The 25,758-nt window shown below is 47.4% G+C and overlaps 9 protein-coding genes and 2 non-coding genes across 11 annotated transcripts; 5 read left to right on the top strand and 6 right to left on the bottom strand.

Annotated features, from left to right (window-relative positions):
- Window positions 1–3,596: 3,596 nt before the first annotated feature.
- Window positions 3,597–3,682, bottom strand: BT62DRAFT_t95. Its single transcript has one exon. It is a non-coding gene; the product is annotated as a tRNA-Ala (tRNA).
- Window positions 3,683–3,791: 109 nt separating this feature from the next.
- BT62DRAFT_898017 (G protein pathway suppressor 1) lies at window positions 3,792–5,323 on the top strand (the record flags this gene model as incomplete). Its single annotated transcript, XM_043183317.1, has 4 exons — window positions 3,792–4,220; window positions 4,269–4,889; window positions 4,941–5,159; window positions 5,207–5,323. 4 exons carry the CDS (start codon window positions 3,792–3,794, stop codon window positions 5,321–5,323), a joined length of 1,386 nt encoding a protein of 461 aa, XP_043038825.1.
- A 289-nt stretch (window positions 5,324–5,612) lies between these two features.
- Window positions 5,613–5,698, top strand: BT62DRAFT_t107. The gene has a single exon. It is a non-coding gene; the product is annotated as a tRNA-Ala (tRNA).
- Window positions 5,699–6,179: 481 nt separating this feature from the next.
- Window positions 6,180–7,659, bottom strand: BT62DRAFT_897963 (uncharacterized protein; the record flags this gene model as incomplete). Its single annotated transcript, XM_043183316.1, has 4 exons — window positions 6,180–7,293; window positions 7,351–7,487; window positions 7,539–7,558; window positions 7,614–7,659. 4 exons carry the CDS (start codon window positions 7,657–7,659, stop codon window positions 6,180–6,182), a joined length of 1,317 nt encoding a protein of 438 aa, XP_043038824.1.
- A 977-nt stretch (window positions 7,660–8,636) lies between these two features.
- BT62DRAFT_897535 (uncharacterized protein) lies at window positions 8,637–10,429 on the bottom strand (the record flags this gene model as incomplete). The annotated part of the gene is made up of 3 exons (XM_043183305.1): window positions 8,637–8,754; window positions 8,807–9,947; window positions 10,000–10,429. 3 exons carry the CDS (start codon window positions 10,427–10,429, stop codon window positions 8,637–8,639), a joined length of 1,689 nt encoding a protein of 562 aa, XP_043038823.1.
- An 85-nt stretch (window positions 10,430–10,514) lies between these two features.
- On the top strand, window positions 10,515–12,660 carry BT62DRAFT_933165 (glycosyltransferase family 69 protein). The gene is made up of 3 exons (XM_043186502.1): window positions 10,515–10,696; window positions 10,747–11,841; window positions 12,021–12,660. Exons 1-3 carry the CDS (start codon window positions 10,583–10,585, stop codon window positions 12,396–12,398), a joined length of 1,587 nt encoding a protein of 528 aa, XP_043038822.1. The 5' UTR covers window positions 10,515–10,582; the 3' UTR covers window positions 12,399–12,660.
- Window positions 12,661–12,814: 154 nt separating this feature from the next.
- On the top strand, window positions 12,815–14,493 carry BT62DRAFT_920573 (P60-like protein; the record flags this gene model as incomplete). The annotated part of the gene is made up of 7 exons (XM_043184230.1): window positions 12,815–12,993; window positions 13,049–13,113; window positions 13,173–13,519; window positions 13,574–13,924; window positions 13,980–14,231; window positions 14,288–14,364; window positions 14,421–14,493. 7 exons carry the CDS (start codon window positions 12,815–12,817, stop codon window positions 14,491–14,493), a joined length of 1,344 nt encoding a protein of 447 aa, XP_043038821.1.
- Window positions 14,494–14,968: 475 nt separating this feature from the next.
- On the top strand, window positions 14,969–16,748 carry BT62DRAFT_1007027 (uncharacterized protein; the record flags this gene model as incomplete). The annotated part of the gene is made up of 2 exons (XM_043177294.1): window positions 14,969–15,607; window positions 15,660–16,748. 2 exons carry the CDS (start codon window positions 14,969–14,971, stop codon window positions 16,746–16,748), a joined length of 1,728 nt encoding a protein of 575 aa, XP_043038820.1.
- Window positions 16,749–18,091: 1,343 nt separating this feature from the next.
- Window positions 18,092–20,126, bottom strand: BT62DRAFT_920571 (alpha/beta-hydrolase; the record flags this gene model as incomplete). The annotated part of the gene is made up of 12 exons (XM_043184229.1): window positions 18,092–18,135; window positions 18,185–18,334; window positions 18,392–18,514; window positions 18,635–18,778; window positions 18,830–18,974; window positions 19,011–19,151; window positions 19,202–19,288; window positions 19,338–19,508; window positions 19,556–19,634; window positions 19,685–19,782; window positions 19,835–19,953; window positions 20,003–20,126. The coding sequence occupies 12 exons, from the start codon at window positions 20,124–20,126 to the stop codon at window positions 18,092–18,094; spliced, it is 1,425 nt and encodes a 474-aa protein (XP_043038819.1).
- A 2,385-nt stretch (window positions 20,127–22,511) lies between these two features.
- Window positions 22,512–23,339, bottom strand: BT62DRAFT_1007023 (uncharacterized protein; the record flags this gene model as incomplete). Its single annotated transcript, XM_043177293.1, has 4 exons — window positions 22,512–22,681; window positions 22,737–22,760; window positions 22,815–23,043; window positions 23,103–23,339. 4 exons carry the CDS (start codon window positions 23,337–23,339, stop codon window positions 22,512–22,514), a joined length of 660 nt encoding a protein of 219 aa, XP_043038818.1.
- Window positions 23,340–24,064: 725 nt separating this feature from the next.
- On the bottom strand, window positions 24,065–24,680 carry BT62DRAFT_933159 (uncharacterized protein; the record flags this gene model as incomplete). Its single annotated transcript, XM_043186501.1, has 2 exons — window positions 24,065–24,336; window positions 24,507–24,680. A coding segment is annotated over one exon (174 nt), but the record flags the coding sequence as incomplete, so codon positions are not given.
- Window positions 24,681–25,758: the final 1,078 nt, after the last annotated feature.

Genomic DNA, 25,758 nt, shown 5'->3' with positions numbered 1-25,758 from the left:
TTAGAAAAGCCTGATAAAATCCTGACCCATTCAGTCTTCAGCCATGAAAAAATCTTGCTAGAGCCATGGAAAACTGTGAATGATGTATACATAATGACATTATGCTGCATCTGACTCATCATCTCATGGCAATATAGTGTGGTAATATAGTGTATATAGTATAAGAGAGCTATCAAAGTGCTAAAAAGTGGTTTCCATAATATAAAATTAGCATTGCTATACTTGCAATCATTAGTTTACTGAAAACCTGTCTAGAGGATGGAATCACTATATCACATAAAATCCATGAATTCTGAGTGTACAAAGCCTAGAGGCTCATCAGCAGTGAGTATGGATCTTCATCTGTGGAAGATTGACTTTATCTCAGCCTATTTGAACAGTGAAACCAAGGAAAACATCTACATGTGCCAACTGAAGGGATATACTATATCTGGAAAAGAAAACAAGATTTGTAAGCTGGTCCACATAATATATGGTATGATGCAAGGCACATACAACTGGTTTAAGATACTGGCCAAGATGTATAATGACCTTGAATATCATATATCTTAGATAGATCTCTATGTCTGAACAAAATGAGAGAAAGATGGATTCTTCATCATCACCAACACATATATAGATGATAGTTGGAGTGCATCAACAAGTGCTGAAGAGATTGACAAGAGGAAGAAAGAACTGACCAAATGATAAGAGATAAAGGATATAGAGGAGAATAGCTATCTTCTGAGTATGCACATGGACCAAGAACTGGATGCTGGCTTTGCCTGGCTCTCTCAATGATCTATTTGACTTATAGAGTGTCCTACCCCATTCAATGCCTATGCCAGTTGGAACAATCTTTAAGTCCACAATAGCACCATCTTCAAAGGAAGAGAGAGATGAGATGAAGAAGAAGCCCTATCATCAAGTCCTTAGATCTATAATGTGAGGGCAACTTGCCACCAGACCAGATCTTATATATGTCATAAGCCTACTTTCATGATTCTAGAACAACTCTAGCTCAGCATATTGAAACTCACTAATGCATATTATTAGCTATATTAAAATAACAATAAACTATGGAATCATTTACAGATAGAGAGAACTACTCAAGCTGATAGGTTTTATTGATGCTAACTATGGAGGATATAAAGACATGATGAAATCTATTTTAGAGTATGTCTTTATGATGGAGAGTGATTCTGTTTCATGAAGCACTAAATGTCAGGCTACTATGGCATTGTCTACCATTGAGACAAAGTTCATGGCACTCACCAGAGCTGCACAACAGTTGAAGTGGATGTTTTTATAGCTGAAGAAAGTTAGACTGGAACAGGAAAATCTAAGAATACTCAAGTTCAATAATCATAAAGCTGTTTTGCTTATCAACATGACTTGTAACTATTATACAGTCAAACACATTGACATTTGTGAGCACTATATCTGTAAACTTATACAAGCAGGTGACATCAAGGTGGAATTTATTTGAAGAAAGATTAATGCTGTGGATCTGTTCACCAAACCACTCTATTGTGACTATTGCTACCACTATCTTGCTGGCCTGAATATCACCAATTAATCTGCCATGTCAGAGGGGTGTTAAATGAGATATGTGTATCTGACTATTTCTGACTCAATTACCAATACTGTGCATCATTTCTTATGGACTATTTTGCTTACCTGTACTTCTATACTTTAACCTGACAGTATATATACCTGGTAATTACATCTACATTCTCAGTCATTTCATTATTACTACACTGACTGAGGTATGCTTTACTTAACTTATATACTCTACATACTTTACTCACTTGTTTACTTAGCTCTAACTACATTGTTTATCTCACTTTAAGATGATGAGTCAGATGCAGCATAGTGTCATTGGAAGTTATTGGGATTTTATAAGCATCAGCTTATTAGACATTGGCAGATCATGATTAGAGGCTAAAATCATAACAATGCTTGCTCCATTTTTTTAAAAGTGAATGCCACTGCACAGATGATGAGATACTTGTTTCCTCTGTGATAGAAAGTTCATCTCATTTCATCTATCTCTGAATGCATGTTTTGGCTTATGATTTGTGGGAGCCTCAACTCATCCTTCATCTGAGTTAGACTATGACCACTGTATACTTGTCATTGGATCATCTAAAGTGTCTACACTGTCAATATAGGCTAAGCTACTGAAATGTTAAAACAGCAGCTATAGTGAACACTGAAAACATTAATGGCATGCCCTCTCCCTCTATTACAGTGTAGAAACAGTAGGTCTTGAACCTTGTTCCTTGAATCTGCCAATTCTCACATGCTCATATCTGATGCAATCAATTATCCTGAGCCTTTGCTGTCATCTAAGACCAGCTATGTTCAAACTTGATATCTCATATACATGTATACAGATGACAAGACTTAAATATCACTGAGAATATGTCAGCTTGATGCAACCAATGGCTATAAACAGATGCACTGTACAGGTCTTGATCAATTGATTGCTCATATTCTTTTGTTGAATTTGAGAGCCATTCATCAAAGCCCATGGTATAGTCATTATCTGATTAAATGATTATAAGACAAGCATTGATGTCACACTTTCAGATGTTTCAAACTGCCATGTATGCATTAGCCACATTTTCAGAATATATTCAGACTCTTCAAACTAAGGTAAAATCTGCTATTGTTGAAGGAGGCTCAAAGCTTGAATGCTGATCTTGATGTTGGTGAGTTGTTGCACAATACTGATATATCATATGATGCAAAAAGGCTTCATCTTTCAATGTAACAGTTGTACCTGCTAGTAGTCAAATCATTGTAGCTGCTCTCTTTATGCATATTGACAAGATAATTGTGTGCTTTTCACTGTTATTATCCTTTCTCACCACTGAAGGGATATAGGAGAACTATGAGGATCTGTCACAGGTTCATGCTGTGGAGATTCTCTGATAGAAGAAAACAAGAATATGAAGGTATCTGTTATATCCCACCTATGTGATAAGATAAGTAATGGTAAATTAGCATATCAAAACAACCCTGAATGAGGCTAGTCTGTATCTTTCCTTCTTCATATCACCATTGCTATGACTTGGTCTCTAGTTTTCCATTCCACCTTAGAGAGAGATCAGAACTTGATATGAGATAGGATAGCATATAAAACAGTGAAATCTAGGTCTCAATACATCAAGGTTAATTACCAGTAAGTTACCTCCCCTTTCCAGAGGAAGTTCATATACAGATACAAGTTCTGTAGGCATCTAATAAAGTGGCTTGCCAGATTAGACTTTTGTTACTTATCTATCATGATTGCTAATTAACTATAATAATTTATACAGCTGCATATATATTCTATTTAAAAAATACACTCATAGGTATCCAACATTTATTGATGACTTACAGCTTCTGAGATAAAGAAAATATGAACACAAAAAAGAGTCTGCAATGCTGTGCATCAGCCAAGTGATTCTGTATGGGGGAGGTAAGTAGCTTCTGCATAACAGATGGGTCAGTAAAAAAAAATGATATTTACCATTAAGGTTCCATATGCAACCATAGTATCAAACGGAAACTTATTCCCCTGTGGTTCCAGAAATGGAGAAAATTGAATGCAATGATTTCTTCTGAATTGGACACTGTGGGAATTGAACCCACGACCTCACGCAAGACGACTAATGGTGCGAAGCGTGCGCGCTACCAACTGTGCCAAGTGCCCATATTAAGGATATAATATATGGAATGTCGACAGAGGCAATACTACTTTATACCATATAAGTTTTGAACTAGTCTTGCCAATTACCACTATCATCCTTCCCGCCCACGACATGGATGTCGATGCACCTGAAGAGAATACCCAAGCCAGCACCTCACAGCCCAAACGTTCATTCACCGTTCCGGTGGACGACGCGCACCCCTTTGACCTTGAGAGCTACATATCCAACTACTCCGGGCGTACTGTTGTGGACCGCCTGACCCACATAATTCTACTGTGCCCATCGATTGCCGTTGATGCCTTCCACCTAGCCATCCAGCATATTCACCAATCTCGCGACCCGTCGCAGTACCAAGGCCTCGTAACGGCGTACGAGCAGGCTTATGCGAATGCCACTGGATCCCTGCCGCCGATATCTGAATTTGCCTCGCTCAGCACGCGGTGGATAGATGAAACCCTTGCTAAGAACCAGTCGGATCGATTGAAGCTCGAGATGGAGCTGAAAACGTACTCGAATAACATGATCAAGGAGAGCATCCGGGTGCGTGGTATCTGACTGTCGACTCGGCCATTCCTAACGGCAGTGCAGATGGCGCATCGTGACCTGGGCGACTTTTATCGAGCTATCGGAGAGTACGCCACCTCGCTGAAGCACTATACAAAATCCCGAGAATACTGCACCACCAGCCAACACGTCCTTGAGATGTGTCTTTCCGTTCTCGAGCTTCTCATTGAACAGCGAAACTACGGCCACCTACCTACCTACGTCTTCAAAGCCGAAGCCGCTTTGGACGCAGCCATCGCCGCCTCTTCTTCTGCCAATAAAGACGCCTCTGCTCCAATGGTTTCAGCCGGCACAAAGAAGTCCTCTCCCGAACGAGACGGAGTCCGGTCTAAACTCGACTTGGCCACTGCCCTGTCGTATCTGGGACAGGACAATTACAAGAAGGCGTCGTACAACCTCCTGCGGCTGGGGTCGACGAAGGATCTCGGTGAATGGATTGGCACGCTTGTCAGCCCGAGTGATATCGCAATATACGGGACTATATGCGCGATGGCAAGCCTCTCTCGGGCTGCGCTTAAGGCTCAGGTGATCGATAACCCCACGTTCGGCGTGTACATCGAGCAGGAGCCCTATCTTCGTGAACTTATCGAGGCATACATGGCTAGCAAATTCCAGACTGTCCTTGACCTGTTATCGCGGTACTCTGTGCGTTCTTTTCCCCCTTGAATTGCTTTCTTCTGCTGATCGAGGTTTCAGACTCGCCATTATATCGACATCCACCTCACCACGCACGTACAAGCCTTGATGAACGCGATCAAGAACCGCGCCGTGGTGCTATACTTCCAGCCGTTCTCGTCTATTCGTCTCGACAGGATGAGTCAAGCTTTCGGGTGGAGTGTCGACGAGACGGAGGGCCAAGTGGTTACCCTTATCCAATCAGGGGATATCCAAGGGAGGGTGGATAGTCAGAATAAGGTAAGTCTCGAAGCCGGCCTGTTTTCTTTTGTTACTCATCTTCCGAGAAGATACTACAAGTCAAAAAGGTTGACCACAGGGCGGATTTGTTCGCGCGCGCTATCAGGGCTGGGAATGATATGCATTCGGCGAATAGAAAGCTGTTACTGAGGATGCGGCTGTGAGTACTGTCGGCTCGCCATCTTCTCTCCTCGCTGCTCTCGTGTTCTCTTTGCAACTAAGTTTGATACAATTCTTACAGGCAACAGCTGGACCTAGTTATCAAGCCTTCCAAAGGGGCATCGTCGTCGCATCAGAGTTCCATGGGGGAGTATATCCAGGTTGAATAAGCAGGGCCATTTTTGTCATTTTGTTATTTTTCTGTAAGAGTGTATGCAATCATCGATCCTTCATACGAGTCGTTATTACTAGTGGTCCCTGGCTACTTTATGATAGCTAAGCCCCTACGGCGCAGGGCTCTTGGCACAGATGGTAGCGCGCACGCTTCGCACCATTAGTCGTCTTGTGTGAGGTCGTGGGTTCAATTCTCACAGTGTCCAGTCTTTGATTTCATTCAACCATTTTTGTGCCGGACCTGAGGTTGTTACCGTTCTTTACCTAACCCCTCCCCAAGGGGGTTTGTTTTGGTGCGATAATTTTCTGTACATTATGTATTGAACAATTCTGAGTAAAATTTGCCCACTGAAAAGGGAGACACATGAATGTCTCCAGAGAAACACTATCACTCGTTGCAGGACAGATTCTTATTGTGTCAGACCATTTCCTCTATCATTTCCTTCAGCGTGTTCTCTGGGTCACCATTGGCTTGGCAAGGTATGCTGTCGACGATGAGCCTCAGTCATGGTTTGATGCAGAGCATCAGTGGACCTACAGATAAAGGCTGGTTGCTCAAAGTTTATACCCAACTCTTCATTCAGTATATTCATCCCTATGATGCAGCCTAACTTGCACAGAAAATAGTATGACCTGTTATCGATATCCCGACATATATCCAGTTGTACAGATACAGAACTACTAATACTACAGGGTATAACACCACCCCAAAATCTTTCTACTTACCCTATCCACAAGTCCATCATAATCCATATTCTGCCCACGAATAAACAGACCGCAATGCGCTCCGACCTCATCCCTGACACCGGCGATCAGCACCTTTTCCCACTTTTCTCCTCCACCGAGGATCCGTCCCAGCCCCGTCGGCAGAACGATAAAGTGTCGTCCGATCTTTCCCTTTTTCGCTTCTTTATCTCTCTGCTTCTTGAGATGTTTCCCCGAATCTTTCTTCGCCACCTTTGTCTTTGTCTTTGTCTTTGTCTCCGAGGTTGTCCAGGGACCCAGCGAGGGTAAAGACGAAGAGGAACTTGAGGAAGTGATCGACAGGGTCTCTGCCATTCCTGTTTGAAGCAGGGCCACGTCGTTATCCGCCTCGTGTACATGCGCGTCCTCCTGTACTCGGGGCACTGTCTGTGTCCAATAGTTCACCCATAGACCGCCATTCCACTTGACAAGCGCCGTGTATCGGGCCTTTAACCCAGCGGGATCGAACATGCACGAGCCAAACTGAAAATGCTCAACGAGCCAACGTTTGCTGGCGGTAAACGGTTCGTCCGAGTGTTTGCGGGCCCAACGAACCAACGGATCATCGGCGTGCGAGTTTAGGAAGTTCATCGTCTGGTCGATGAGCGAGGGCGAGGGTGAGCGGGAAGGTGGGGACGAGGATGAGTGGGAGGGGAAGAGCAGCAGGGAAGAAGATGATGTCCGGCCTATGCATCCAGTGGATGAGTGCAGGGATTGATTGATGTATGGACTGAGCGACATACCGCCTATATTCTTCCGGAAGGTCTCCCATTCGTCGGTAACATTGCTATCGACGATCTGAACGTCGGGATGCTCATTCATCTGGCGTTCTGTCTTCTTATCCTTGCTATCATCGGTAAAGAGGGACGCGATTCCGGTTATAACGACATGAGGGTGCATGCCTAGGTACGGTGTATCGAAGGCTACCATTCCGACGATGCGATGCGGCCTGTATCCGTCGGGATTATTAGATATATGTGTCGCGGCTTCAGCCGCCAAGAGACCGCCCATCGAGTGACCGAGTAGAATTACAGGCCCCGGTGGTTGTGTTGTTAGCCTGAGTAACCCAAACAGTGAGCGCCTAGCAGCCGCAGCCGAGAGCATGGGCGCTTACCACTCGAGAAAGTTTTTGGTGGCATGCGAGATAGGCTTGACGCTCTTGTACGTGGGGTATAGGCTGCTTCTGATGTGGATATTGAGTTCTGGGGGTATTCGAGCTGCGAGGTATCCCTGTAGATCGCAGGGGAATGACTATACAGCATGCTGAACGAGACTACGGTTTCCAGGGCAGGACAGACGGACCTGGAAAGTGGTATCGTCGCCTGGAATGCATATTCAATAGTTTTTTTTCCAATGTTTAAGACGAAGAGAAAGCACCTCTAAAGCCATGAATGTAGATTAATTGAACGAGTCTCTGCGCCATGGTGATGGCGGAAGTAAGTAAGGGATTGCACGGCATCCTCGGGCCGTCATTGATCTTATTCTGACCCCTGCGGGCGAACTTGCTTACGCCAAGTTAAAGCTTGAAGGCTCACTCATTGCTTCCTGCTTACAAGCCGAATTTCTTGACTCTTATGCTTCATAGAAACAGAGAATCCCACTCTCGTCATGTTTTAGTTCTGTGTCACTTTTTAACCGTAGCTGTCGATCACCGTTCGTTAGGCAAGAGCTGAACTTGTAGTCTTCAATCGTCCAAAGGAGACAGTTCAGAGAATTTTGAATGGAACAAGGAGGATGGCTTGAGGGTGGTTAGGCCGACACCTGCGAAGGGTAAAGAGCATAACCCGGTCACCCAGCCATCACAGAGGCTATACAGTGCTTGAAGGGTCCTGAATTGGAATTACGACGCACATATGTCGTCCAAACATGGATCATTACTGGAAAAACAAAGATGTTCACTCCAACCAAGCCTCAAAGATGCACCGCCATCGAGTGAATGCAGAACCAGCGCGCCTACTCCAGTTCCAGAACATTGAAACCCCCATCGTCCCAGGAGCGCGTCGTTTGAAGTGGAATCTTCGATGGTGTTTCGAAGGCACACACTTCAGCAATTTAAGAAGCATCGCGGATAAAGCCTTCCATAACGGCCAGTTGATAAGAAATGTGTGACAGTATACGTGAAATTGCCAAGCACTGGCCAGAATACACTGAGATATAGTGCTATAAACATCTTTGGGCTTTTGGATCATGAAGAGGACTCCGAATCTAAAGAATATGCAGCAGGAGATCAGGCATTGTCACCACGTCCAACAACTTCCTCCAGACGAAATGACAATAGACATCAGCGCGCACGTCACAAATACCTGAAAGTCGTGGATAGCAGATCTAACAATCGTTATGCAACGAAGATGAAAAGAAGTGACAGTGACCCATAATATAATCCAGAGGAGAAATAACCGATCATGTTGCAAATACACCTATGATCTTGAATGCAGGTACTGTTTGCCCTTCCTCTCCCAATAGTTGGCATTCTATAAAGTGTGAGCCACGCGTCACAAAATGGTCGATGAGTTCGAGTCTATCAAGCCATCCATCAGTTATGAGCACACGACCGAATTTGTTATGCTCACGTTGCTCCAGGCTCCCCGATCTCGGCAGCATTCTCTAATACCTTCGCTCCTGCATAATTGTCGTCGACCCAACATTCCACAGCACTTCCTCCTCCAACGGAGGATGCCGGTTCTTGGAGATAGTACACCCCGATATCTCCTGCGCCGACCTGTATGGGGATCCTGATCTTGCTCAACGGCAACGAAGAGTGCCAGTAATGGCTCGTGGCCTGCATGGCGCCACTACCAGTCTGCGGGTGTGCTGCGTACCATCCGGAACCATAAAACAGCGATGGAGGAAGTGGGTTGATGAGATCGTTCGCGCTGACACAGTACGGCGCAATTTCCTCGAACGGCACGTCCGACTTGGGACGTGTGTTGATCCTGCCAGGAGGAACGTGCAGTGGTGGAACGTACGCGTTGCTGGTGGGCGGAAGCAACTGAGGCTTGACCCTGTTTCCTTCGGCGTCAACCTCTTCCTTATCCTCGTCTCCGGGCTCCGGTACTCCTTTCCGCTGACCCACTCCACCAAATAACCCATGGACATCGCCGAGTCCATTATCATCCACCCGGTTGGGCACGGTGTCATAAGAGGTTCCCGTAGCGACAGCCCAAGCAGAGCAGATCTGCGCCTGGAAGTAAGCGACGAGGACGTCGCTGAGAAGTTCGTGGCCGAGTGGGCTGGCAAGGATTGGATCGACGAAATATTTGGAAACGGTTTCAGGGTCGCTCATATAGTCGGCGTACAGCGCTGATTTGGTCGAAATGTGCGCCACATCGTAAAATTGGGCGACCACGTTGTGCCAGTGGTCTGGGCCGGCGAAACCGCTGGATTCATGGACCTGGGGGCTGAAGTGTCCCAGAAGAATAACCGCCGGCTGATCGGGGCGAATGAGGAGGGATCGAATAAGAGTTTCAAAGTGCTCCATCATCTCCTTGTCCGCGGGATCATCCGAGTCAAGCTCAACGATGATGAGGTCAGTAACGTCTGGAATGTGGTGCATGCTGCAATAGCCATAGTAGGCGGAGTTTGTTCGTCGCATGGCGCCGTTAGTAAGTTCAGAGGCTGGGTGAGGGAAAACAGTATTCCACCACTCAAAGAAGCGCGATGGGTAGCATCTAGGTGCTACTGGATCGTCCCCAGCACCATGGCAGGCAGACACTACAAAAAATACTGTAAGAATGGACGCAGAGTGCTGCGGAAAAAAACACACCTGAACCCCCGAGGACGCTAATGGTGACAGACTGACCTGCCAAGGCTCTATTGATGACTCTAGTGACTCTGGCGCTGCTGCCTAGATGCATTCTGCTCTGCGAGAGCTTCAGAGCGCCATATTTGGCGCCGATGGCGTCGCCAGGGCCATAGACAGGACAAAATTCAAATGGATTTGGCTCGTCGTGCGTGTTATTAAGGTAATTCTTGGACTTGAGGTTGACGGTGGTATACGGCTTCGAGGTTGGTGTACTAGGAAGGATATAATGAAGGAGCGAAATGACGACGATGAAGAGACCGAGAAGAACCCATACTCTGGCTTTTACGCCGAAATGGCGCTGGTTGAGACGAGATTGTTTTTCGTCGGGGGACATCCTCAAGGGCGATTGTATTGGAGGAGATATGTGAGCCGGTCCTCGTCGTCGCTGCATGCGCTACTGGCAACGACCACGACGATGAACAGATGATGAGAAATGATGGTGGTGGTAGAACGGGAAGAGTGTTCAGCGGCCCTCCTATCCTCGGACCTGTCACTTTCACCCGAACGTCCACCGTCTTTTTTGCTCTCGCCATCGTACAGCACGATGAACAAGCAGAATGGTGTCGTTCAGCAGATCAAAAAGGTGCCGACGCCCATTGCGCTCGCTATTGGTATTTTTGTGGGCATGATATTTGCTAGATTATTTCCATGGACAGGCGTGCGTTCCTCTGCGATATATACTACTGCCTTATGTTTACCCATCTGCAGTCCTCCACTCCAGTATGGAGAAGCAGCTATGTACCTGCAAAATCGCGCCAGAATACCCGGCAGCCAATACAGCAACCGACGCCCGACCAGCGTTTACGGGTGCTCGACCTCCTGACGACGCTGACCCCCCATTATACCAGAGAGTGTACACGAAGTGCTCAACCACTCTACTCCCAGCAGGCCATAGAGCGCTATGCTCCTCTCATGGGCTACAAAAGTCTTTCACGGAAATCCTGGTTCGATACCTTTGGCTTCACGGATGCTGCCGAGCAGCCTTTCCAGGGCGCAGGTTCACGGCGCGATGTCATGGGCAGCGACCACAAATATTTCTTCGCCATCAATCTCTACAATTCCTTCGATGTCATACCAGACCTCTTCGCCGCGCTATTTCGCGTTTCCGCCATTTTGGGTTACCACAACGTGTTCGTTTCTATCTACGAAAACGGCTCTACGGACCAGACCAAAGCTCTGCTACGGATATTCGATGCCCTTACCCGCAGTGTTGGAATGCGTATCACCATCCGAACTTCAATGCGTACTAGAGGCGCATTCAATCATAGGATAGAGTATCTTGCCGAGGTACGGAATGCCGCGTTCGTGCCTCTCCACGAGTTACGTGACGCTGAGAACGAGTACTTCGACACTATCATATTCATGAACGACGTTCTGCCTTGTGTTGATGATCTGCTCGAGCTCATCTGGCAGAGTCGGAACAACAACGCTGGTATCACTTGCGCGGCCGATTACATGTACCACGAGGATATTGGCGCCCCTGTTTTCTATGACAACTGGGTCGCTCGAGATATTAACGGTACCGCCCTGGAGAACGCGCCCTTCGAGCAGATATTCCACCATCCCCTTTCATCACAGCGCTTCCAGAGACATTTACCGGTCCAGGTGCAGTCGTGTTGGAATGGTATCGCCATATTGGATCCCGCCCCGTTCTACTCCCCTCCTCACGTCAGGTTCAGGATGGCCAAGATCATGGACGGCGAATGCAGTGCCTCAGAGTGCAGTCTCATTTGCAACGATTACTGGGAATCGGGATACGGTCGGATATTGATGGTTCCAAGAGTCAAGTTGGCATATGATAGCGTGAGTGGTTTTTCCTAAATTTCCTGTCACCACGCGGAACATTCGGCGGTAAGGGTTCGAGACAATCGGGAAGCGATTTTCTTGAAAATTCCCGTCGAACATCTGTCAGCGCCCAGCGAATCTCCTCGTGGTGTTTGGGGATTTATCAATGGGGTTTATGATTTCTGACCATGCAACAGAAAGTTTTCGACATCATTCATCCGCAGAGGCGGAATCTCACTGCTATTCGTGGGTATGTGCGGCTAGGAGGACTCCCCGACAACCCTCGCACAGATCCCCAGGACCGCTCGTGGTTCGGCCCGCACGATCGATTGTTCACGGAAGAGGAGAGTGAGCCTTTGATATTTGTTCCTGGACCGGATTATGGTATTATCCAGCTTTTGGCAATTACTGCGCACTGTTCTGACGGTGTTAATTTTGTAGTTTGGTGTTGGGGATGGGATGGCGCTGGAGACTTGGAAGGGCCAGATGTGGATCCTATATGGGAACAGATGTCGAACAAGTCGAGGCAAGAGAATGCCATTACTGTGAGGCACGATCGAAGTATGTCGCTGTAAGCAACATGTATCTTTTGCTGCCAGGGTTTTATATATTAGATATCTCGGGGGGGACACTTGATGGTTACTGGACGTCGTGTCGTTTTCGACTTTTTGGATTTTCTGGAGCAATTTCTGGAAATTGGGCAGAATCCGAGCGCCTCTCTTTGCATGCACTTTACTAAACTTTATTTACGGTCACAGATGTGCTTCATGGAATAGCAGTACTAACAAGAAGCAATATAAATATCTCTTCAATAATAATGAAAATTTTTAGGCGGATGAAAAGAAAAACGAGCGAAGCCTGGAATCGAACTGAGAACTTGGCATCCGGCGCTTTGCCGCTTAGCCACGGATGTCTATGCTTATGTAAGATCTATCTTTGCCCCACTAATTTTCACGTCTGGCTTTGCGCCTTTGTTCCACACTTTACCATCATGTCCGCTTCTGCTTCAAAAACAAAAAGCAAAGCCAAACCCATGCGGTCAGCCGTAGGAGCTCCTTCCCAGCATAATCAGTCGAGCCGCAAGGGCAAACGAGCATGGCGCAAAAACGTTAATATTGAAGACGTCGAAGAGGCCTTGGAAGGAATGAGGGAAGAAGAGAGGGTGGTAGGGTAGGTGTTCTATCTATTTGTTGATTCCCGCCAGTCTTCTTCACGTTTGCTTCAGTAAACCTTTGCAGAAAACCACCGATAACAGTCTTTTCTTCGTTGACGTCGCCGGCGATGATCAAGGTACGGGACATTTCAAGTCCTTCTGTAGTTGAATCATTGTTTTACAAAGATATCTCTAGTCCGGAAATCCATACCAAAGTCACTCGCATCGCAAACTACTGCAGCAAAGATTCTTGCCCAGCGATCGGCAGTGCCGGCGGTGTTTTCACGGACGACATCTTACGGGAAGAGAAAGGCAGCGGTGACGAGGGAGGAGAAGGAACGGATGTTGCGTATTGCGAAGCGTCCAAGACAAGGCCCTTTCAATAGCATTGTCGACCCTACAGAATTCGGTGCAGGGAGTGCTGTCATTGGGTTAACAGAAGCGGTGAAAAACAGTGGCCAATTCGACCCGTGGGCTGCAGACGCAGAGGAGAAAGTAGAAGTGCCAGAGGGAACAGAGTGTCTCCAGAAAAAGCCCGTGAAGGTTTGCTTTTCTGTACTGTGGGTGGTGCTATCGCAAGCTAATGCATCACGACAGGCGCCAACGCATTCACAGCCCCGAAAGATCATCGAGGTCCCGGCAGTGGTCGAGCCCCACCTTGGGACATCCTATAACCCTCCAGCCGATGCACATCGCGAGCTCCTTCTCAAAGCTCACGGGATCGAGGAGAAGAGGATCGCCGAGGCTGAAAAGCTGGCAGAGGTGAAACACCGGATGGAGAACGCACGTGTGGGTGAGGATGATGGTAATAGCGGCGTACCCGGAATGAAGGTCGATATCGCCACTACGGTTGATGAGGAGGAGGAGCCCTCAGAAACTTTCAGTAAACCAGCCCCAGAGAGGAAGACGAAACAACAGCGGAGAAAGGCTGCCAAGGTACTGGCGGAGGTTCGTAGCGTAGATCATCCTGATACTCTTTCACCATGCTAATGTGACCTTCCAGAAACGTGCGCTGGCACAGAGAGCTGCTAATAAACGTATACTGGCCACGGTTGACAGAGTCAAAGCTTTAAGCAAAGAAGCGAAGATAAATAGCGCCAAGCGCGACGCAGAGCGTCAACAGCGTTGGCTTTTGGCCGAAACCAAGCTGAAGAAAGGGCTGTCGGGGCAAAAGCTTGGGAAGCACAAGGTGGCAGAGGGTGAAGTAGACGTGCAGCTGGGAGAAGACCTAAGCGAAAGTTTAAGAGCGCTCAAAGTGAGTATCTGGTATCCTTGTACATTCGTCCCCCTGATTCGCAATATTTTTTGCAGCCTGAAGGTAATCTGTTCAGGGATCGGTTCCTCAGTTTGCAACACCGAGGAAGGATTGAACCTCGCGCGCTCGTAGTGTATGTAGCCCCGTGATTTTTCGTTCTGATGAGGCGCTGATTTGTGGGATGTCTAGACCTAGGAAACGGAGAACACGGACAGTGGAATACGAGAAACACGCGTGGAAGAAGTTCGATAGGCAGCAATGAGACGTCGTATGCCATGTTGTCTTACAACATGCTTGAGTAGTGCTGATTAGGGTCTGTAATATAGGTTACATTAATGGATAGAATTGCCGATAAAATAAAGACACAGTCGCGTCCTCACATTCTTGAGACATGTGCAGGCTCGTAAAATTTTCCCCCACTAGACGTTCGCAGGCATGATTTTAGGTGAAGTTCATGCCACTTTCATTGTTCAAAAACTGTCATAAAACACCCCGGAGGTTCATTGTTGTCTTATGGCCGCTCTTGCCACCTTTCCCTTTTCGATCCCGTGACAAACTTGACCAAAGGACGTCGGTTTACTCATTACCTCCCTCAAACGCGAGGCAGTTAGCATCCTCCACTCTTGTTCCTGGTCGTCCACCTACGCCAGTCGACGTTCCTTATCCCTTTCGGTTCATATTCCTCTCACACTCCCTTCTCTCCGCACCCTCCCTCGTTTGAAGCATCGTCTCTATCTATGGCCCACCAGCCAGAATCGACGACATCATCAGAGAAGTCCTTGTCGTCGCGTCTGTTTAATAAGATCAATTTTAGTCTTGGTGCCCCTCCGCAGTCACTGCCCGTCTGCCACTCTTCCCCCTCGCCGCCTCCTGTGGCAGATAACGGGTCAGAAACGTCTAACACCAGCGACGCGTCGTCAGAGTCCAGCAGTATGGTGTGGAATCCGTCACCTCCTCCATTCCCACCTTCACTGGTTGAGGTGGCAGATGCCGAGGTGGAGATGCTGAGCGCGTCAGAGCAGTCCTACAGTACTCCGAGCAGCACAATATATTATCAGCCATATCATCCCCGTATTCTGTCGCCAATCCCGGAGGGCGGTAGCATTTTTGACGACGAGCCATGTTATCCCCCAGATGAGGAATCAACACTCGATGAGCCGCCTAATGTTGACGAAACCCCACCGAGTCCTCTGCCCAAAAAGAATCCGCCTGTTCCACCACGAGGAGACATTGTCAGTTGTTTATTGCCTCTCACTCTGTCAGCTGGGTCTACCGCCTCTGTACCCCCCGGATATCTTCGGATATGTGGACGCACTGCACCTACTCCAAGGGATCGGCCACCCTTTGAAGGACCTCCGTCACCATCCTCGTGCAAGGTATGCATGGTCTGCTCTGTTCGCCGCTAAAACATACTGAAATAACTGGCAGGGTATCATAGACTTCCCTTACGACTTTCCCACTGATGACACCCCACGATCTGCTTCTCCTTTTGGCAGGAGCGATTCCGAGTTGAGCCGCAATAGCTCTAGCACCGACGAAGTTCAATCAGACAGCAAAGTGTCGACTGGACGTTGGAAGCGACTGTTTCGCAGTCGGAAATCATCTAAGCCATCGGTGCCTCCACCCGCCTGCCTTCCGGAATCTCCGACTCTGGTCGTATCAGAGTTCGGCGCCGTTGAGTCTGCAGAGTCACTGCCGAACGACGAAAAACAGCCATCTTTAGGCCGTAATGTGCTCAAAAAAGCTCCCAAAAAACCCGCTAACCTGGAGGTGCCAACAAAAAGCGAGGCGAAAAGCGTGACCAAGGTATCCCGAAAATTTCCTGCGCTGCTGACGATCAACTCTGCAGCTTGGTTCTCAGACTCAGCATCTGGCAACGAGGCCCAACTTTCCATATTCCCCGCTGACGGTTCTCCTCCACCTACTCCGCTCCTGAGTGCTCATGATCTGGGTAAAGTTAACGCGTTCTATGCGCCGGTACCAATACTACCACCGTCACCTAGGCCACCCATGACGCCTAAACTGCCCACAACGCCTCAAGTCCCGACGACGCCTGACCCCCCCTCGACTCCGAACATCCCACTTACCCCCAGATTGCTATATCCCCCCAATACGATATCAAGCTACAAGTCGACGCCCTCTCTCAGAACAGCTCGGAGCGCCGACACCGATAGTTCTAAATCCCTACATTCCGCTCACTCGTCCAAATCCACCAGGACTGTTCCCCCTCCCAAACCAGCTCCCACCTACGAACCACCTCCTACGCCAACGTCCAAGGAGGATAAGAGGAACACCATCTACTTCGTGATCGAACCGGAATGGGACCAGAACCCGGACGAGGATGTGCCCTTCCAACTCGTTCCCAGAGAGGCTGTTCCTACAGGCGAGCGAACGGCGTGCTTGGATGTTTTCAGTGCCCGTATGTCGTTGCGGCCACGGTCCGTTTCGGATCCAGAGTTTTTGGCTGCTTCGGTGGCGAAGAGTCTAGCGTCTGTTGTTGAAGGAGCTGGGTATTGAATGCAAATGTGTTCCTTTTGTATATAAGTTATGTATAGTATTATGCTGTTGTGTCTATACCTACAGCGGACCATGCCGTGTAATATGATGATGACCGAAGATCACAGGAGACTGTTCTGTTCAATTATCATATCATAGCATCCCGGCATATTTGAATTTCTCATCTTCTTTGATTATCTTGGTAGACCGAAGGCGAACAGCCAAATATTATGACTATGCTCACAGCACCTGAAAAAAAAAGATTGGAGGCTCACAAGATGTTTTTAAATCTATAGTTAAATTTTTGACAGGTAGGAGCTAAGGTGCGATACTACAGAAAATGATTATCTGATTTTTTTTTCCCTTTCGAGACACTTTTCGCTGGGTCTCATAATGTTAATGTTTGGTCAGCATCTTCAGCCTCCGCGATTGAATGATCACCCCCGTAGTGACTTGACGACATTCCAAGCTATCTCTCTTCATCATCATGAATGACGGAGACGTAACTACTCTTACCAAATACTCGCGCTCTGATAGTGATAGTGATATCTCCCCTCGGGCGGGCCCCCTCCGAGCAAACGCTCTTCTCCCCCATTCGTTCTCGATGAACGACTCACCCTCGAAGATATTCAAAGTGCTGTCGATTTTACACGCGAAGGCATTTCAAAAAAAAAAGCCTTTCCCATGACCTATGATCCTACTGACAAGCTCACACTCGCGTTCCTAACCGTGTTCGCGGAACAATTGCTGAAAGATGTCGACAAAGTCAACGATGGCTTATTCCGTTCTTTTACAAAGTGACAAGGATGTCTTCGACGTCGTTTTGAACGCCACACGTAAGGTGCAGGAGGAGGAGGATACGCATCAGAACTTTTCAGACTTAGGAATTTTTATCTTTTGGCGCATGTCCTGCAAAGCTGGTCCGGGATCGTCTTAAAGGTGCTATCAAGGCTGCCTCAGATGACGGGGGTACTTGTGAATAGTACGTCCAACCTAATTTTCATTCGTTGTGCACCTGACTTTGCTCTTCTCATTTTCATGCTCACCCGTGTGGCAACACTTTCAACCACACAAAGAGGCTTAACAACATGGTGGGTGTTCATTCAATAACTCTTATGCATTCTTCAATAGACTTGCTCCAAAATAAAAAAAGGCAAATTATGCGCACTCATTGATTTAGTAATACCGAGGGAGACATAAACACGCTATAGACTTTACCGGTGGAAAACGACAGCATTATCCCTAAGGAACCCGATCTGTTCCTCCCGATAGTCATCCGGAATTACAGTCATATTCTCGCCTTTCAATTGTATGAGCACCTGGGGGCCACGATCAGTGAAAGGAAACCATTCCAACGAGTAATTTTAACATGCCTCATTATCCGGTGTGTATTGTGGCCAGTTAGGACCTGCCAATTGATTAGCAAGCATTCAACCAGCAGCATGAGAATCACTCACGAGACGTCCCTAAGCCATCGTTGGGATCCAAGCTCGTACTAAATGAAACCCAGTAGTCGACCATCATTTCACCCAGCAAGATCGACGAAGCCGGCTCAGTGGAGGAATCCAGTTCTCCGTAGATAAATTCTAGTTCCGCTGAATGAGTCACTGGCAAATATCTCAGTACGTACTAACTCAAATGGATTCAGGAAAGACGAGATCCACCTCCAAAGTAGGGCGCCCAAGACGAGGAATTCTGTGCGAATTGATAACCGTACGATTTCACGCCTGCTCGCGCAGCAGCCTGTGTCCATGTTCGACGTTGAGCATCAAAGGTTAAGTCTCCCACTGAAATTGATGGTTAAGCACTTCACAATGGGAACAAGAAACAATGCTTGCTCATGGATGCCAATCTCCTATAGCCTACGGGTAACCCAAAACTTTCATTTCCGGTGCCATACGGCGAACCCAAGGATGGATCGTTAGGGTACAGTTCGAGAAAGCGGTCCAGGATAGCATCAGGGATGTAAGGTGGGAAAGCCGAATAGGTGGTCTGTATGTAATCCTTGATGTCCTCATCGGTGAAGCTGCGATTTGTCTGTTGACCAGTCCCTAATGAACACTAACGTTGAGTTCGGCCTTTCTATGAAATTCATACCATACCTTCGTCTAAGTTCGTGCCTGAGATGAAAGGAATTGTGGCAAACTTGCCCTTCGCCCAGAGTTGTGTAGGCAGATCGGGAAGAACACCCGAAGGACCGTCCAGCACAGGATAAAAAGGAAAATCTTCGATAGCTAATGCATAGGCCTCCACAATTCCTTAGTATATAGCGGACGAATTCACCGCCTGCAGGCAGCCGAAAGTGTTCTGCGTGCCGGCGACGGACTCGCAGCCTGTTGTCCCTGCAACAAAATCTTGCCAGGTAGATTCTCGTGCAGATGCATTATAGATGACAGGGGAGGACGCTGAACCAGATTCAGAAATCTGGTCATGGATTCAGAATGATAACTTGTGTGAAATGACAGTATGCGTACCGCAGCCCAGGCAAAGTTGGAAATCGACGAATTTAGAAGCATCAAATTCGTCATCATAGATCCAGCACTTTCTCCGAAAATTGTTACCTACCCCGGAATGTTATCAAGAGAACGTGTATATAACGAATTTATGCACCTTGGTTTTATCACCACCAAACAAGCCAATATTCTGCTGAACCCATTCCAAGGCAGTTAACTGATCTCTGAGTCCGAGGTTGAGCTGTCCTCTGCTTTCGGCTTCCTGTCCTTGGGGAAAACCTAATGGCCCTACCCGATAATTGTAGTTCACATAGATGATGGGAGTTCCCTGGAGGCAATTAGTCACGAACACGTAGATAGAATGCGGAACTTTACTCTGGTAACACTCTGGGCAACGATATTGCTTCCATTGAAGTTCGACGAAGCGCCTCCAGCGAAACCGCCACCATAGGTCCTTCGTTGTCATTAGCGCAAGGATCACATGAGTGAAAGATATAGTTCTACCAGAACATGATGGGCAAAGAGTCCCCAGAAGACAACCCCGTCGGCCGAAATATGTTGATGGACAAACAATCCTCAGACATCTCGTCGGCAGCAAGGCTCTGTTATTTCTGCCATTATAATGGAATCACTTATATCAAGCGGAAAACCTACGGTCTGTAGGCAGGGTAGTCCAAAATTCCGGGCGTCGAATTCATCAGCGTCGATGTCCGTTTTCAATACAGGACGCTCCAAACGCAAAGCTCCGACTGGAGGTTCGGCGAATGGAATACCTAGCTTTCATTTTAGCCTTGACTATCATCATACAGCATGTTGGCTTACCTCCAAAGAAGTCTTGCTTTAGCCCTGTAACATCTCTTCCAATGAGCTTGGTTTTGCCTAGTTGGACTTGGGGAGCAGAAGCAGCCAAGAGAGCATAGCACAGAACGGACAGCACGATGAGCATGATTAGTGCGACGAGCAATGGGAGCGAATATCGCCCTCCTTATGTAGCTTTTTGGGTTCGGAGAAGGATGGCCGTCTGGACAGACGGAGACGTATTACTACAAAATATAGGATTCACGCGCACTGCGCAGGTGCTTCGAGCCAAATTAAAAAGGTTCTGTTCGCCTGTCGTAAACTAAGGAAAATCCGACGCGTCAGGAAGCGGTGATTGACCTACCGAAGTATCAGCGAGGTCACTATGCACGGGTTTTGCGGCGCATTACTTAGGAATTATGCCCTTAAGATCCATGCATGCCACTTTTGGTGCCAGAGTATCGAAAGAAATAAGTGACAAGCATTGCAGGATGATACTGATAGTGGGAAGGGAAGAGACGCGTTGCTTGTTTGGTCAACTTTGTCCACTTCAAACTTGGACGCGTACTCCGGCATTCGACGCGACTGACGGTGAAGCCCTTTAGTTCATTACGGCTCCGTTACGCGATAACTTCAGATACTCATGGCCGTCGGAAAGAGAAAGTCAGGAAAGAAATTGCACCTTGAACCTCCGCTCAAAGCTCTGCTTACCAAATGGATTGTATAATGGAACTCCTGCTGCGGTCGTCGATGATAGGTGACTTCGACATGAGTAAGGGAGAAACTGTTCTCCTTCTCGATGACATGCATCTGTCGAAAACTCAACGGTGGCGGAAATCGGGACTCGGGAAGTTGTCACAAAATCCTGGAACACACAAGACCTTCCGGAGAAACCTAACAACTTCGGCTGCTTATCCTAAAATTTTTTTTTTTTTCATTTTCGTCCCTCATAGACCTCTGCGTGTCTCGTCACCAAGTCCCATATTCTTTCAATGTTCAGTTATAACTGTACGGAGGAGCTTCCAGACTTAACATGCTATGCGGTCACGAGGTTCCAAAGTTTTGTGACAACTTCCCATTCTTTGCTGCCTTGTCAAGCTCGGGCCGATACATACAATTATTAATAAAGCTGAGCAGTGCAAAGCAAGGACGATCGACGACGTTGTAGAATTTGGCTCCGTGACTTTCGTTCGAACTATCCCAGGGACCTAATGAGCTGGCTGGATGGCAAAGGATTCAAATCGCCAACCCGTGTTCAAGAGCAAAAAAAAAGGGCAGTGTCAGGTCCAGCAATACGGAAGAATAATTCGATGGCCGCTTTCTGCACACTCGCTTCGCTTCCCAAACTTACCTTGATTCCATCCAAGGCGCATCACATCACGCACTCTCACCAACGCTCGGAGAAGTGAAAACGCCAGCCCTTCGTCCTGCAAGAAGGGAAAGGCGACAGAACGAGCAGCTGTAGGTACTGTCTCGCGGGTCTACAAGCTCATGTAATCCAGCTGTGGCATCGATATCTATAAACACTGTCATCTCCTGATCACAACTCGAAGCAGTCACTCAGCCAGGCTGCCAAACAGGGAGATCGAGCGAGGTGTGCTCGTACGACAGCGCCGATTCTTCCTATAGGTATCGCAGTCGAGAGAAAGTCACAGAATTCGACTCGAAATACAAGGAGGATGCACAAGGCACGTATCACTGTGGACCTGCAAATCTCGCCTTTGGAATATTGCAATCACTAGCGATGTCGATAAGCCAGAGTCTTCTCTCCATCCGCCCTTGACAGGATGATCTTCATGGCGAACCATGCTCGTTATTTTCCCTTTACGCTCTTAAATTATTTTTGTATCCTATATTCTTTTATCAATATACGTTCAAGTTCAAGCTATCTAGATCAGTCTCAAATCGTAGCCAGGAACCATCTGCGGAAGCAAAATCTGCAATCGATTCCCAAAGAGGTATTCACCGCTCGGTATTTTCAAATTTGGGGCGAACAAAAGAAACATTCACATTCACTTGTTCAACTTCTCCTATTCAACCATTTTTTCTCTCACGTGAGTATATTTCTATTCTTAATATTAACACCCGCTTTCAATTCTGACCAGGTTACTGATGACTTACCGAGGAGGGGAAGATGGCCACAATGGAGACGATCGTCTGCCTCGCATCCAGATCCTCATATGCTTTCGCACGACCAGAAATGGAGAAGACACAATTCACCCTCCGAATCCTTCCAGACACACATCGAGACCGACGAGTCAATTTGCCTTAGTTCAGTCTAAGGAAGACATCATCCCCATTGAAGTGGGCTTGCGAACATCCGTGACCATAATGATCATGGTTAGCAGCATCGACCCTCCCGTGTGCCAGGGAACCAGCACATGAATGCCTCTACGCAAGTCCTTATGAAGACAGGTGCGTTGCCGGAAAATATGGGAATATTCACAGCTTTGCGTTCCCGGTTGTATAATGGCGAATCTGAGTCCTAAGGTGAACCTTGTGCCACATAACCCTCTGAACTGTAAAGCGAACCTCATGTAGGTAGGGCAATATCCAATAGACATTCGTCCTGTATGATTGTTGTCTTCTCTGTTGTGGGATGACGCATGACAATCGTGAAGTATTCCAACGGTGTGTGCGTGCTGTGGAGGGTCAGAAGCCTCTCTCCATTGCCATATCCTTCCGGCGAAGTATATGCCAGTCCTATTTCCAGCGGATTAGAAAAGAGTCATTTACAATCAGAAATAAGCTGGCGCACCGACAGTGGAATCACCCAATCCAGCTACTCATAGATGATTTCGTTCATCGTCGAGGAGAGCTACTGCAAGTGTAGAACCAAACAATGCCCTTTGAAACACATTCTTGGTGGTATTCACGAGATTGCGGGCTTGTTCGTCGTCGAGCAATGACGAATCGGGGCAGAGTTCCTCAATGGCATCACCAATTCCTTTATCAAAATAGTAGATCTGGCAGCTCAAGATCTCTTGTACCCGCTTCGTATATCTTTTTTCGGGACCGCCCCTTGTATCGCTCAACGACCCCGTGCAGTTCTTCTTCAATCCTTCCTGGGAGTGTGGCAGCACTTTATTCAGCTGTGCAGTCTCCCCCGTGCCCTTTCAAAAACGATCTTATCAATATCTTCCAATGGAAATGGGAAGACCATGTTCGTACCATCGAGGACGGCAAGGAATTTCCATCGCCGACCATCCAAATCCCATTCCTGGGCGACAAATCGGTCTTGGTTGGGGGTTCCAGGCGTGGGTTGGAATGTAACGCAGTGCATACCGGCAGAAACAGTGGAGCTGCACATTCGAGTGAACAGCTCTGGCCAGTCATGAAGAGAACGAGGCGATGATGACATTAAGCCAGATGATTTGTGTTGAGAAAAGAAAGAGGTCCAAGTCAATTACACGTGATGACTGTTCAAACAAGGGGAATAGTTTCCGGGTATAAAGGTCAAAGCGTATACTCTGAGAGCTAAAGGACGAGACTGCGCAGGAAAGGCAGAAGAGCAGGCAAGGTTGGGAAAGGGCCAGCATCAATTGATCAAAGATGCGATTTGAAATAGCAGTAAACCCTCGCGTTTGGCCCGACTCTCGACTCCCGACGGCCCGACCTGATCATTAAACTCATCTATCATCGTTCACAGCGGTTTGCACATAGCTTGAACAGAAACGCGCTTCTTTTGCGAGTTAGAGATAAATCAAAAACAAGGTTTTTGCACACTTGGGATAGGAGTCCGTAGCGGTTCAAGGCTGTTTCGGGGACCTCCGAGTCGGAGTGGCTTTGACACCGCCCACCTCAGTGGAAGTTAAGGCGCAGGTGTGACGCAATGGATCACGGTACGCGTTCCATTTATTTTCATTCTTTCGATAAGTACCTGACGAGGATACTGCAGAAACACCTGGTTTTCATTTGCGCACAGCAAACAAGTGGCTCGTGAAGGCAATGGTCAATGTCGTAGTAGAGAGCACTTCCGGGAAGGGGTGTATGCTCTAACGTCTCGAGCATGTCAAAATAGTGGTACATACTAGCATAATCACATATTTCTTTGCGAAGCAAATAAATCAGACTCATCGTCTAAAATGCGACGTTACACGTTGTTCCAGTTTCTTCTTCGCATAAAAAAACTGAGGGAGACGCGCTAGAGTGTTATATCGTCACCGAAAATAGTGTAATCGAAATATAACTAGCCCTTCTATAGCTAGTACACCCTAAAGTACAATAAAGAGCAAGAGTAGGACTAGTGGGTGCATGTAGATAGCTAAGAAGCGAAGCATTTAGGAAAGTGAGGAACAGTGGTGCATACCTGTATCTATGAATTCTATGGGCGTGGCACGGTGTGAGATTGGCGGGTTCTACGTGCGTCAAATGAGCGGAAGTCCTAGCATAGGACGAAGTAAGACGCACCACGAATAACGTTGGCCAGGGATCTATTGGGTGAACTTTATTTGTTGGAAAGGGCATCTCGGAACATGCGCGCCTCGCCGACCACAATGGCGGCATTGGGGCAAAGATTCCGCACGTTTCACTGGAATCGATGAGTAAATTCTACGCATTGCCTCATAAAGTTGCAGTGACGAGGGGACAAAGACTGGTGAGAACGAGGATGACCACATTTTCTTTCGTAAAGGCGGGCAGGGTCAGTCACAATGCGTATTCCTTTATATACGTCGAGCCATGGGGGGTCCCGGAGACATGTCTAGCCCCGAGAGTATATTGTTTCGATGATCGGGATTCACATCAAGGAAAGAACGCAAGAGAAAAAGAACGAGCTTGTTACTTCGTACTTCCATCCTACACTAAGCGAGTAGACATCCACCTCGACTCGGGTCCCAGGCGAAAACGATTGAACGACGGGTGCTACGCGATGCCTAGACTTCTAATACCCGGGGACCTGCAATAGTGGACTATACTTTGGGATACCCCTTGCATTGTTTTCAAAACGAAATAAGATTTGAGCATGATGATATTCTCCTCATCTATGTCTGGGTGGGAGTCGAACCCATACAGGCTTGCTCAGACGGATGCACCACGAACCCTTCCTTAGCGCAACGATCTTTGCAGCTATCTCTGATTTCAAGCAACTGATAAAAATTTCTTCCTTTTTTGTAAGGATAATATGGGAAGAAAGTGGGTGGGACATGAAAGGTACACGATTTACATAGGCGAATCACGGGTGGTATAGACAGAGAGCCTCGTCTCATGGCAATGATCCCGCACAGCCTCCGAGTACAACACAGGTTGTGCGAGTTAAAGAATCTATTCCTCGACTGGTTATCTGCCGCGTCTCACTCGATACATGCCCAAAGTTTACGGAGGCTTGATCTCTAGGAAGAGAACGGATGTCGTCGACCTCGAGGACGAATCGATAGCACTGATGCCGGGGCGAGGCAGCGCGTACTGGGGTCCTACGGTGAAGATATCCTCAGGAAAGCATTCATTTGAAAGGATGGTGATATTGTCTGGAATACGCTCAAAGCGATTGAGAATGGGTTATCTCTATGTGATGGCTGAGAACCGAATAACCGAACCTCGTTCACGTCGGCGCACTCCAAGTCAATGGTACATTTGTCATGGATGCCAGGATAAGTTTTCTGTCATTGAACAATGTAGTTGCGTAAAGAACTAGCATTATTATTAATGACAGAGATTCACTGAGGATACTGCAGCATCCTCGCTCTTAGAAAAAGCATACGAAGAGCATATACGCGTCCCAGCCCGTCTTTTCAAGCGCGTATATCTACTTTGTAGACATGCCGTGCCTTGGTGGCTTAATC

The sequence above is a fragment of the Guyanagaster necrorhizus genome (assembly GCF_019112545.1).
Source record: "Guyanagaster necrorhizus MCA 3950 unplaced genomic scaffold BT62scaffold_15, whole genome shotgun sequence".
Taxonomy (NCBI): Eukaryota; Fungi; Basidiomycota; class Agaricomycetes; order Agaricales; family Physalacriaceae; genus Guyanagaster; species Guyanagaster necrorhizus.
This window is presented reverse-complemented; position numbering and strand designations above follow the sequence as displayed.